This window comes from Jaculus jaculus, chromosome 3 (assembly GCF_020740685.1).
Source record: "Jaculus jaculus isolate mJacJac1 chromosome 3, mJacJac1.mat.Y.cur, whole genome shotgun sequence".
NCBI classification, from domain to species: Eukaryota; Metazoa; Chordata; class Mammalia; order Rodentia; family Dipodidae; genus Jaculus; species Jaculus jaculus.
The window spans coordinates 129155538-129169725 of NC_059104.1; the positions used below are offsets into that span (position 1 = coordinate 129155538).

General features: G+C 42.3%; 1 protein-coding gene across 2 annotated transcripts in view; it reads left to right on the forward strand.

The window, feature by feature from the left end:
- Atp10a (ATPase phospholipid transporting 10A (putative)) overlaps positions 1–14188 on the forward strand; it is a 165834-nt gene that overhangs the window by 96341 nt on the left and 55305 nt on the right. For both annotated transcript variants that reach the window (XM_045146152.1, XM_012949530.2), the window contains exon 3: positions 12965–13050. In XM_045146152.1, coding sequence (XP_045002087.1) covers positions 12965–13050 — 86 coding nt within the window. The remainder of the gene's footprint in view (positions 1–12964; positions 13051–14188) is intronic.

Genomic DNA, 14188 nt, shown 5'->3' on the forward strand with positions numbered 1-14188 from the left:
ATTCTGGTGTGTGTGGGGGGGTGCACCCAAATGGTAGCAACTTGACTCCCAGAACATGGGAAGCAAGGGGCAGATCTGCTGATCTTGTTTAAATCTCATCCTTTAAATGTGTCTCCTCTTCGGTGTGTTTTATAATGTCCCCAGAAGGCCATGTGTCTGAAGTGTTTGAAACTGGAGAATAGCATAGCTTTCTTTTTCTTCCTTTTCCCCTGGAGAACAGCATGGCTTTCTTTTTCTTCTGCTTCGGTCCAGATGACTTTGTGGATTTCATGTAAGGGATATATATTAGATGGTCTCCCCACTAGCCAGCTCTATGCTGTGCCCTGTAAGGACAGAACCAAACCCACCCCTCTTCCCCATGGAAAATGGAGCATGCAGTGAAGGCTGGGGACAAGAACAGGCAATTTAGAGTTATTGCCTGACTTGAGATCATTGGATACCACGATGATTCCTTTGACTTTTTTTTTTTTTAATTTTTATTTATTTATTTGAGAGCGACAGACACAGAGAGAAAGACAGATAGAGGGAGAGAGAGAGAGAATGGGCGCGCCAGGGCTTCCAGCCTCTGCAAACGAACTCCAGACGCGTGCGCCCCCTTGTGCATCTGGCTAACGTGGGACCTGGGGAACTGAGCCTCGAACCGGGGTCCTTAGGCTTCACAGGCAAGCGCTTAACCGCTACGCCATCTCTCCAGCCCCCTTTGACTATTTTTTTAAGGTTTAATCCTCACAAGGATTGGGGATTTGGTATGAATGAGTGTGGCTAGCCAGTTAAGTGTGGTGATGGCAAAGGGGTTGGCTTCCTGTGTGGCCCCACTGCCCAGTGTCACAGGAATTAAAGGATACTTCCTTTCTTAAATTAGGAAATGTGTTCTGCACTCAGGAGTAGACAGATTCAAAGTATGGTTCACTATGGTTGCATGTGTATACTGGAAATTCTTGTGATAGAAACTTAGTCCTCAGCTTGATATATTAGTGTTGTTTTGGAGGTGAGGCCTTTGGGAAATAATTAGGATTAGATGAGGTCATGAGGGTGGAGTCCTCATGGTGACATCAGTGGCTTTGTAAGAACAGAGAGACCGCAAGGTATCAGGCTGGTTCTATCTTGCCACTGATGACCTCCACCATGGTTGCAATGTAGGAGGGAGGTCCCACCAAATGCAGGTACCATGATGTTGGATTTTAAGCTTCTAGAACCGTGAGTCAAATCAACTATTCATTTTTTGTTTGTTTGTTTTGTTTTTTAGGTATGGTCTCACTGTAGCCCAGGCTGACCTGGAATTCACTATGTAGTCTTAGGCTGGCCTTGAACTCATAGCGATCCTCTTACTCTGCCTCACTGGTGCTTGGGATTAATGGTGTGCATCACCACTCCAGGCCCAAATCAACTATTCTTGATAAGTTTCCTAGTCCCAAGCATTTTGTTGTAGCAACAGAAAACAGACCAAGCCAGGATTCCTGGCTCACAACTGGAGCCCAAGAAAGGGTAGTGCTGCCATGATTAGTTGCTAGGTGCACTGTGCATGCAATTAAGCACAGGGTGGGAGCCAGGCAGGCTTAACCCTGGACGACCAGGAAGCTCCAATGGGTAGAGCCCGTGAAAGCAGATTGGTGATGAATAAATGTCCTTCACTGGAAAGTTCAGTGTGGAAAGGGACACTGGGATAGAGAGGGGAGTGAAAACCACCAGGAACCTGGCCATCTGCTGTCCTGGGATGAGTCAGACCCACTTGTGTTTCAGATTCCAAATGCAAATAAGAAGATATTCAATGAATGATCTAAAATGAAAAGGAGCCCCAGTGCCACTGATCATGAAGCAGTTCAAGAATTATACCAGCTAGCAAGTGTGTCTCCACAGACACAAACCCTCCACAGTGCACTGAGGAAGATAAGAAAGCACTGTGTGCCTTCAAAATGCATTTCCCCCCTAAAGATTAAGAACCTCAAATCAGTCAGACCACAAAGCAGATCAATGCCTCAGACAGCTGTTTTCAAAAGTTCTGATTAAAATTTCTCAAAAACATGAAATTACAGAAAGCAAGTTCTGTTAAAAGTTTCTCAAAAAATAATCCAGGTGTGGTGGTACACACCTTTAATCTCAACACTTGGGAGGCAGAAGTAGGAGGATCACAGTGAGTTCAAGGCCACCCTGAGACTACATAGTGAATTCCAAGTCAGCCTGAGCTATAGTGAGAGACTACCTTGAAAAACAAAAAACAAGACAAGAACAAAATTAAAAAAAGTTTCTTCAAAATAAAATGTTAAGAAGAACAAGTAGACCACTAAGGAAGCACACATATAGTTACTTATCAGTGGTAAGTTCTCATTTTATTATTTCTTTACTTAAGAGAGAGACAAAAAGAGGGAAAGGAGAGAGGAAGAGAGAATGAGTGAGTGAGTTTGGGCACACCAGGATTTCCTGCCATTGCAAAGGAACTCCAGATGCATGTGCCACTTTGTGCTTTTAACTTATGTGAGTACTGGGGAACTGCACCCACACTGGCAGACTCTGTGAGCAAGCACCTTTAACCACTGACCCTTCCCCCAAGTCCCTGATTTCCACTCTAGATTGCTTATTTCTGGTGAATAAAAAAATTTCAGCTGTAAAAATTTCAGGGGTAACTGAGTGAACTGAAAGATAAGTATCCATAGGGAAGGCATCTCCTGTGAGGAGGAAAGTTTTGAAATTTAATGCTCAGGATATCTGTTACTCATAAAGTGCTGTGATGGGAAGTGGGCTTACCCCAGTCTGTAATGACAAACAGCAGACAATGTAGATGCTTCTCAACTTAGAAACCCATTCTAAGTTGAACATATCATAAGTCAAAAGCCCATTTAGCACTCCTAACCCCCAGTTATATCACTCCTGTGGTTACATCATTGCTTATCCCAGCCCACCTTCATTGTTCTTGGAGCACCACCTTAGCTTACAGTTGGATAAACATCACCAAACAGAGGCCTATTTAAAATAATGAATACTTAAATTTTCTGAGGGCTGGAGAGGTGCCTCAATGGTTAAGACTACTTCCCATGCAAGCATGAGTGCCTCAGGATGGCTGAGTGTTTGAGTTCAATCCCCAGGACCCGCTGGGTTTGGCCATACATGTCTGTAACCCCAGTCCCTTAGAGGAGCAGAGAGACCCAAGAATCACTGAAACTTGTGACAAAAACAACAAGCTCCATTTTAAGTATTAGTAGGAAACTCTGGCTAAAATAAGAATGAGCAGAACAGCAATGGAGAGTGACACCTGACACTCCACTGAAGCCCCTGCAGAACCTAGAGCACGCACGTGTGCATCCTTCCCCTGCTCACCACAGTGACACCTGACTCTGCACTGGCCCCTGCAGGTGAGTTCACATTACATGTGCGTACCCCCCACACCACATTTCACACACAAGCAAATACTACTACTGCTACTACTACGCTAAGCATCTAAAAGGAAAAACAATGGTTGCATGGGTACATTTTAAACTTGAAAAGTCACAAGTTGAACTTTTAAAGGAAAAAAATCTCAACTTTGTACCAATGAATATGGCATTTAATTGGGATATTGGTGTATACTTTTATAAACTAGCTATCCTTTTATTCTGATAACAGAATCATCACGAGTAGATACTGAATTTTCTAAATTCCTGCTTGAATTGAGATGATCATGGTTTTCCTCCTTTTGAGCTAATAAAACCTTTGCACTGGCTTTTCTTCTTTTGCAGTTTGTGTGTATGGTGTGCATTTATATGTGTATTGATGTTCATATGCGTGTGGGCACACATGTGTGCACATGTATGTGGAGGCCAGAAGTTGTTGATAATCAGTGTTTTCCTTGATCACTCTCCACTTATTCACTGAACCTAGAGCTCATCGATTCTGCTAGTCTAAGTAGCCATCGCTTCCCAGGGACTTTCTGTCCCTGACTCCTGAACACTGAGATTACCGGCAGGGTACCACATCACCTGGCATTTATGTGGGTGCAGGGCTCCAAACTCCAATCTTCATACTCGCACAGTCATCACTTTATCCACTGAGCCATTCTTCAGCCTCTCACAATGTTTTCAAGGTTAGCCTATCCCTTGGTCTTTGGAATGTACCTCCTTCCTAACGTTTTGTCATTTTATTGTTAATGGGATTTGTATGTTAACGCTTGAATAATTTTTTTAAATTTTATAATTTTTTAAAATTTATTTATTTGAGAGCGACAGACACAGAGAGAAAGACAGATAGAGGGAGAGAGAGAGAATGGGCGCGCCAGGGCTTCCAGCCTCTGCAAACGAACTCCAGACGCATGCGCCCCCTTGTGCATATGGCTAACGAGGGACCTGGGGAACCGAGCCTCGAACTGGGGTCCTTAGGCTTCACAGGCAAGCGCTTAACCACTAAGCCATCTCTCCAGCCCTAATAACTTTTTGCAACCGAAAAGGCAAGATTGTATTTTTCTGTTTTTGTAATGTGTTCTGGGATTTATTACCAAGTTGGTGTCAGCTTGATAAAACAAGCAGGAAGTATTTGTGCTTGTTAGTAGAAAAGGTTAAGTGTTACCTTCTCTCATCATTCTTGGTAATATTCACCAGTGAAAACATCTGAGTCTGAACTGGTTTTTGGAAAACTTTAAATTGTCTTTCAGTTTACTTACTACATAAAATTTATTGAGAACATGTAGTTTTTCTCTTTTACGTAAATTTAGAATAACTTATGTTTCCTGCCTGATCCGTTTTCCATTTTCCCTTCATTTTTCCCATCATTTACTTGGAAAGCTGGACCTTTCCTTCTTTAGCTGATTTGGAAGTTACATGCTCTTTGCTGCTGCTTTTATGCTGGCACTATCGCTGACAATGTTCATCCTTATAGATCTTTAGTGTGGATTCTTTTATTCTCTCTGGACAATATAAGAACTGTGTGGGTGTGGGTGTGCATGCACTCTGTGGTGTGGTGTATGTGTAGTGCATGCATATGTGGATGTGGATGCATGAAAGGCCAGAGGAGAATGCCAATTGTTCTCTTCTTTTTGCTCGTCTACCTGTTTCCTTGAGATGGAACCTCTCATGCCACCTATTTTCAGCATTTTATTTGGTCAGTGAACCTCAGAGAGTCTCTGGTTTCCACCCTTCCACTCAAGACTAGAGTTACAGGCATACATGACCACACCCAGCTATTTATGTGGGTGCTGGGGAATTGAGCTCTCAATCTTGGGCCCTGTCAGGCTCTCGTGCTTGTGCAGCAAGTGCTCTTAACCAATGAGCCATCTCTCCAGCCCTGCAAGAGTAAGTTTTTAAATCATCTTTTTATTCTCCCTAAATTTACTGAATTCATATACTTGTATGTTTTGATCATTATCTGTCCTTAAATACTCAAAGACATGCTGTCATTAGTACAGTAAAGATGCCCTTACTGTCATTAACTCTTCACATATGTGTACCTATTCTTTTGTGATTGATTTTCTCTAGCATCTCAGTCCTCAAATGAGGCCTGACTTTCTTTCTCATTGTTTAGTATTTTTTTTTAATTTTCTGTTTATTTATTTGAGACAAAGGGAGAAGCAGAGAAAGAGAGTGAGAGAAAGAACAGGCACTATGGTGCCTCTAGCCACTGTAAATGAACTCCAGATGCATGTACCATCTAGTGCATCTGGCTGACATGGGTTCTGAGGAATCGAACCTGAGTCCTTTGGCTTTGCAAGTAAGTTCCTTAAGCACCAAGCCATTTCTCCTAGTATTTCCTTTTGTATAATTTTGTGTGATTTATCTTCTTGGTTTTTAGACATGCAAGTTCACAATCCACAGCCCTTTGTGCTGACATCATTTCTTCCACCTGTAATGAGGGAAGAGGCACAATGAAGTTTGTAGCTATGAGGCCGACAAGCCGCTGTGCAAATGATCTGAGCTGTGTCACTGCAGATGAGCTCCACATGGTAGCACCATGTTGGAACAAATACAGATCTCTCAGGCAGGCTTTTTTAAAAGAATAGCCCTCATTTAGGTGTTGTTTGGTATGAAACAGCTCTCACTGTCTGAATTCAACCAGCCCTTCATGCTCTTATACACATCTCATAAAAAATACTGTGGGGCTGTGCTGTCAACTGAAGCCCACTAAGTCAACATAAAGTGTTTGTGGCCAGGAGGAAAAGAAAGGCTTTTGATCTGGAGAATTCAAGCTTGAGTGCAACACTCACAGCCTTTGCATTTTACCACTGGCTAAATGTAGCTACCCGGGTTCTGGGCTGTGAGACAGCTAGAGGCCAGAGAACAAAAGGATGAATAGGATGAGAGAGAGGGGAGGGAATTGCTCTTGCACTCTCCTGTCAGACTAAAGGAGGGAAAAACTAGCTTTCTATTCCCAAAGAAACGACCACTTAATGTCTAGTCTTGTGACAAGATTTGCAGTTAGAAAAAGAAGGCACCAACTCAGATGCCCCTTGTTCCATTTCTCTAAGACCTGCCAGAACTGGTGCTACTTGGAAGCCGCTGTGGTGTAGACCCATGTGACATCTCCCAAAGAAGGACCAGGAGTGTCCCAATGATGTCCACATAATCTCAGCTTTACTGCTGTGGAGATGGCAATGTCAGGAAAGGATATGGCACGCATAGAAACTGTCACTGAGTTAACTGCATGTAGTCAAAGACTTTCTATGCATTGCTATGCCAACTTACTTAAGCATGCCAGTATTTAAGATACCTTAAATAATGTACTCCCAATTTCTGTTGAACATTAAGTTTGATTTAAATGGGTTTTGTGATTATTCCTATTAAGTATTTGTATATGAATATATGCTGGTTATATAAACTGTGAATCTATGAAACTCATTGGAAAAATGATTATTTTTGGCTATATCCTCATGTTTGAGATACTCTAACCCCAAAGTCCTAAGAGGGCACGTATCTATTAAATTAACAGGATTTTAATACCCATTACTATCAGAGCTTATTGTAGTAGACTAGGAAGACAATTTATTTGCTTTTTCAGGTTAACAAATTGAAGATTAGGAAACACAGTGTTGGTAGAGATTAATAAATGCATTCATTTATTTACTCACTCATTCAATATTGGGTGATCTTCTCTCCTTGAATTCCCATAGCACCAAGAGGCTTGTGCAAAACAAAAATTATACTGAAAGTGCAAATCAGAAGAGTTTGTGAAGCAATTCTATTAATGTGGCTTAAGTTGTTTACCTGTATTAGCTCAGTATTTTTTCATCCACTGTCAAAACATAGCTGGATTAAAGGCTGTGAAGAAATCATCTTGCATTGCTGAAAAAGTAACATGCTTGAGTCTGTAAAAGAGAGTGTATCTGTTACTCTCGGGGTTTAATTCATCTTACATTGCCATCATAGCAGGGAAAGCCTGGAAGCAGACGAAGCTGGCTTCACGTTGTACCATCCACAAGGAGTAAGAGAGAGGAAAACAGCAAGCAGGTCTAGACTGTAAACCCTCAAAGCCTGCTCCAATGACACAGTTCCTCTAGAAAGGCTCTGCCTTTCCAAATAGTGTCACCAAATGGGGCTTAAATATTTAAATATATGAGGCGATGTCATATTCAAATCACCACATTCTGCCTCTGACCCCCATAGACTTCTGGCCATCTCATGTTGAAAACTGCATTTAGTCCAATTTTAAAACTCCCCATAATTTTTTACCAGGCCCCAAATGGTTCAGAAATTCAAAGTTTCAAAGCAGTTCTCTTAATTGTGAGCTCTGCAAAATCAAAACAGGAATTATATACTTCTAACATACACTGGCACAGAAAAACATTCCCGTTCCAAAAGGGAGGAATGGGGACATAGTATGGAAAGATTGGGCCAATGCAAGACTCATCAAAGCAAAGCACCAAACCCTGCAGCCTTATGTCCATTATCTGAGACTTGTGATAAAATCATCTGGCTCTAAAAGGCTTGGGTAGCACCATCCCTGAGCTGTGCTGTCTGTAGCCTCTCTTGGGCCAGATCTGCCCTAAGCCTACTGCTTTCCTTGGTGGATGTCCTAAGACTTTGGCATCTCAGTATGCTAGGGTTTCCATTCCAACTTCACAGCATCATGTAGGCCTCACAGGGCCCCTTGCAGGGACTTCCACCCTGTTTGACTTTGTTGAGCCTCTGTGGCTCTCTGGAACCATGGTACATTCCACTATGCCCTCTGTCTTGCATTTTTCATGCTTCTAAAACCCAGTACCATGTCAGTGGTGCTGTCAAATTTTGCTGCCTGATCAGGATAAAACCTGGCCTTGGGCCACATGTGGAGCAGTCTCTATATGCTGACACTGAGGATTAGAATTGTATTCCTCCTTGCTTAAGCCTTCAGTGGGTTGGGACTTGCCCTCCGTGGATTCTTCCATTAATCCAGTGCAAAGTAAATTTTCCTTTAATGCTGGCATTCCCTTTAACAGTTACTGCAGAAGTAGCTGCAGTCTCTGGGTCTGGGACTTTAAATTTGCTTAGAATATTTTCTGTTCTAAAGTTCATATATTTAGTCTTTCTTCCTTGCATTTTCCTGTCATTCATTCTGATTTGAATCAGAGGAGAAGTCACAACATCAAGGCTTGTCCCTTGAACCAGGTGATTATAGGGATGCAAAGGAATGGTCTGACCACAGAAGTAATATGCTGCCTTCCAGAACCAAGTGTCTGCTAGGGTCCCTACCCTGAACATCTGGTTATTACCACTCTTGTCACAAGGAGAAGTGCACTGCTGTTGCCTAAACCTCCTTGCCTGGCATTCTTTGCCCTCCCTCCCTTGTGCACTGGGCTGGTTGCCTATGCTCTTTTCTGGAGCAGTCTTCCTGACAGCACCTTGAGGTGGACAAGCAGGTGGCACTGCTTGGAGCTTGCAAAACCCCACACAGATGTTCAGCCTTGTGCTTCAGAGGGAAAAATGGGGGTTTCAAGGTCCATCTCTTCTTTATGAGATCACAAGCCTCTGAGAACAGGAACTCGGTGTCCTTCAGACCAACACAGAGCCTGACACCCACATGCATGCTCAAGAGAAAATGGAAGTTTATTCTGGCTTCTGTGCTGCTATAGAGCTCCTTTCTGGGTTCTTAGGGGCCTCGATCCCCTGCTGGCTGCTCTTCGTACCATATGTGCTACCAGCTACCATCAGCCCTCAGCTGACACCAGGGAAGGCAGGATAGCCAAGAGTCTAGGAGGGTTTCTCCAGTGTTCCAGAAATCATAGCCCCACTTTTTAATTTTTTTAATTTTTTATAATTAACAACTTCCATGATTGTAAACAATATCTCATGGTAATTCCCTCCCTCCCTCCACTTTCCCCTTTGAAACTCCACTCTCCAATCATCAATATGTTTGTTATGTTTTCAGCAATGTACGATGACTTCTTTACGACCTCTGATCTAGCTACATTATTTGTTGACATTGGATGGACAATAATAAACTAATATAGATAAGCACCTGTGGCAGGATGAATGCGAAATGTCCCCCATAGACTTATGTGCCTGAATACATAATTCCCAGTTGGTGGTGTTGTTTGGGAAGGTTGTGGAACCTTTCAGGGGAGTATTGTTGAACCAGTCACTCAGTAAACATCAGTGTATATCTCAGAGGCCAAAGCTGCTTCAGGCAATGAAAGACCACTGGGACCTTGGGCATAATTCTTAATGATCCTAAATGCTAAATAGTATAAAAACTGAATTCACAGCAGTATTGCAAGTATCACACACTTGGTATTTATAAGGTGAAAAATGATGATGACTGTGATACCGTGGATGATGTGAGGATGACTGAGATGCAATGCAGTGAGATGATGAGGAGGACCGCGGTGCAGAACAATGAAGAATTACCTGTCCTTACAGGGAGTGTGGGTCTGCGTACTCAGTCCCATCCCCTCACCCAAAACAAAAGGAAAGAAAAACTGTAGCATGGAAAAGAATAGAGATACTGAATAGACAACAAAACCAGTGGAGGTTGATCCAGTCAAAAATATCCATACTCAGCTTCTGATATATTGATAACTAAAATAACTAAGTCTTCTCCCTCAACTCCAAAGGCAAGACTTCAGGTTGGGGAGTGTAGATTAATGGTGGAACTCTTCATGTTTAGTATATATGAGGACCTTGGTTTGATCTTAAGCAGAAATATAGATAAAGAAGAAAAACAAGGAGTAGAGAAGGCAAAAGGGACCTATGTGTGATACATTTTTATCCCTGTATGAAACGTCCCGGATTTCTGGGATATCCTCAATTTGATGATTAATTTTTTCACAGTTAGTTCTGAGGGGTTATATCTGCTTTTTAAATGATTTCTCATGGTAAAAAGTATATGAAACATACTGTGTTAGCCATTTAAAGTATACAGTTCAGTGGCATCCTCACTGTCCATCTCCAGCATGCTTGCATCTTCCTCCACTGCACATCTCCTTCCAATACAATGTGACCTTTGCATGCTCAGCACCAAGTGTAAGCCCTGGTTGACAGCTGTCAGCTGATGCATGACAATTATGTGACCATGAAGGAGGTTTGAAACCTGACAGGAGGAGAGATGAGTGGATGAAGGATAAAAGTGTATTTTAAAAATGGAGAAGTCTATGACATTGCCTGCTATGAGAAATAATCAGTGGAAATGGAAATTTCTCATCTCAAAAGTTATTATAGATGTGAAACTACATCCTTTCTCTCTCCTACCATCCGTCCCTGCCCCTCCCTGGCAGTCTGGTTCTGGGAATTGAACCTAAAGTCTCAAGTGTGCCGTGTCTCTAGTGTGAAAAGATGTTCAATGAGAAACTGGAAGTTGAGCTCTATGTTGGTTTGTTGGGTAGCTGTGGACATGGAGCCTTAAACAACCAACATTTCATCACAGTTGTGGAAGCTGAAGCCCATCTCAAAGGTGTCAGCAGGTTTGCCTTCTTCTGAGGCCCCTCACTGGATGTCTTCTCCCAGTGTCGCCGCATATTCCTCCCAGGTGTGCGTCTGTGCCAGTCACCTCTGCTTATGAGAATAGCAGTCTTCTTGGATTAGGGCACACCTTCAAGACAGCACTTTTGTTTAATTACTTGTACAAAGGTTTAACTCCAAGTATGGGGTATTTGAAGGTCCTGGATGTTGGGACTCCAACATATGGATGCTGAGGATGAGATGATCACAAGCCAGTCCATAAAAGTTGTGGAAGGTCCCTTTGGTTCTGAAAAATCCTCAAAATCCTCCCCCGTTCCACAGGAAGCAAGGCATCCATGTCTTGGATATATGTGTTTCCCAAAGCATACGACCATGGCAGAACATTACAAATGCAGCCTTCAAGTCCCAGAGACCGAAGGTCCTGCTGTCTCCATGCTGCATTACGTCTTTCTTAGAGAGGGAGAATAATAGACAGAGTATTTTAGTTCTGCCTTCCTCATCTGCCAAGAGTAACCTTGCAGTTCTGGGGAGCCTACTTTCTTCATGGCCACCGACCTCTGCCAATTTCTACCCTGGAAAAAACAGTCACTGGCTTCACAATAATCCATTCCACTTTAAATAAACATGGGACTCAAAGACAAAGCCTCACTCTGCAAATGGAGTGCCAGGCTGAACCAGTCAGGGAGAGGGAATAATGGCTAAGAAACTTCAAGAAAAGCCTTGTATCATACCTGACAAGATCTAGGGGTACAGCTCAGTGGTAGAAGCTCATACCTGTGGGGCCTAGGTTCAATCCCCAGCTCTGCAAATAGATTTTTTAAAACTGCATTTCACTTTCAGTCTGCACTGGGCTACTGTTGTCTGATGAGTCCTCCTTTTAATGTATATGATACACTGGAAATCAGGAAGATTTTAGTTGTGAATAATTGTCTTGATGGCTATGTTGTGTTCAGGGAGAAGTGTGGGAGAATAATAATTACCTAGAGTGACAGAAACAGTATCCATGCCCTTTGGTGATTTTTATAATTTTTTTCTGGCCATATGTATGTCATCAAAGACAGTTCAGTGGTGTATCATTGTGTCTTTTCTTTTGGAAAGGTTTAGAACTGAATCCATGACCTCACATATGCTAAATGAGCACTTTACCTTTGAGCTGTATTCCCAGCTCATTTTGTGACACTTGACAGAGAAAGTAGAATGGCAGCATGACCCAGGGCTAATTTAAAAAATGCATTACTTATGCTCATTTATCTAAGGTTGTCTAAACATTTCCCTCCCTTTTTTAAATCCCTTCCCTTCCTCCACTTCTGATCTGTTAGGAGAAGACAGGCATAATTATACATAGGAATGGAAAACTCTACAGTAAAGAGTTCTGTGATTGTGAGCTGGCATTTTTTATTTGAACAAAATCATAATGAAACTGTTTCTTTATGCACTGGTTATTTAAATCTTTTTCAGCAAAAGCCAATTAAGAATCCTTAGTGTACTTGAAGATTTTAGTATAAGTTCTGTTTGAATTCCTGATGGAATTGTTTCTGTAAATCTGCATAGAAAGTCGTAAGAAATGGATCAGTCTCAAAAGCCTTTCATGTTATTCCATCATTGCTTGCTTCCCTTGCTACTGTCTGCCTCTTTTACATTAGAGCCACAGTCATTTTACCTCACTTACCAACTATCAGTATGCTGATTACTGTTCATTATTAAAATAATGTGGTATCAGGCTAGAGAGATAGCTTAGCAGTTAAGGTGCTTACTTGCAAAGGCAAAGGACCCAGGTTCAATTCTTCAGGGCCCATGTAAGCAGATGCACAAGGTAGCACATGTGTCTGGAGTTCCCGTGTAGTGGCTGAAAGCCTGTTCATTCCCTCTCCCTCTCTCTCTCTCTCTCTCTCTCTCTCTCTCTCTCTCTCTCTCTCATAAATAAAAATAAAAAAAAAACTTGTTATCATTCACATAAAAGTGAGAAATCATGGGCTAAGTGCCTTGTTGCATTGGCATTCTGCAGAGTACTGTAGGAAGAGTTCTTCCTAGATGAAATTTCTCTGTAACAAATGTGAAACAGAAAGCTCAAGTACATTTTAGAACAGAATAGCCTGAGCTCGGGCTTCTCTAATCTGGATGTGTTGTTATTTTAGGTCTCTGAATTCAATCCTTTGATGTTCACCAGTGTGATTGAGTGTGAGAAGCCAAACAACGACCTGACTAGGTTCCGTGGCTGCATGTGAGTATCGCACATTCTCCTGTGCTTGTCCTTGTTTCACAAACCACATACATGTAGAAACACAGACACACATTTCTGGCATGTTGGCAGGTATACTTTGCCACATAGTATGACCTCTTGGGAATATTTCCCTATGCCTGACCCTTTTTGGCTGCATTTGTGACTAATTCATAAGATCTTGTGAGCAGTAGGAACTTACTAATATTGTAATGAACAGTGACTGAATTTCCCTCCTAGAAGTAAGGGAGCTGATGAGGGACAAGGGATGTGTGATACATGACATCCATAAGTGGAAGCTGGAGCCACTTAGGAGAAACTTGGGTAGAAGTTCATTCCTTCCCATTCAGCCAGATACTGAACAAGTATTTATTGGGTACTTACTATATGATGAGCCCTGGCCAATGCTTGGGCTATACAGTGAAAAAACAGACAAAAGTTCCTGCCTTCATTCTTACTGCATTTTATGTAGGAGAAAAGAGAGGTAACCAAAAAATACATAAGTTTGTCTACCCAGCATCCCACTTCCCTTCTTTGTTCCTAAGCAGAAATAACAAAACGGTAACTAAATTGCCCAGGTTAGCCATGTGTTGGTACTTACAGAAGCTGGGGTGTGGGTGGAACCACAGGAGATTGTGATGCCATTCTGACTGTTTTCATGTCTGTGTGGAAATTTCCATAATAGCATGAGTGTTTATGTGTAGTCTGTTGGTATGGGAAAATAGTGGAAGTCTGTGTGTAGGAGCTGCTGAATTGCAGATTGGGGCTGAGGGGAGTGGTTACATGGAGAATGAAGTAGATAGGCTGGATAGGTGGCTTAGATAGATGTTAAGGCATTTGCCTGAGAAGCTTAAGGACCCTAGTTCAATTCCCTAGGACCCATGTAAGCCAGATGCACAAGGGAACACATGTAGTATCCAATTCTCTTTCTCCCTCTCCCTTTCCCTCTCTTCCTCTGTCTCATAAATAAATAAATATTTTTTAAAAAAGAAAATGAGGCTGGAGAGATGGCTTAATGGTTAAGGTGCATGCCTACGAAGCCTAAGGATCCAGGTTCAATTCTCCAGGTCCCACATAAGCCAGATGCACATGATGGCACATGTGTCTGGAGTTTGTGTGCAGTGGCTGGAAGCCCTGGTGT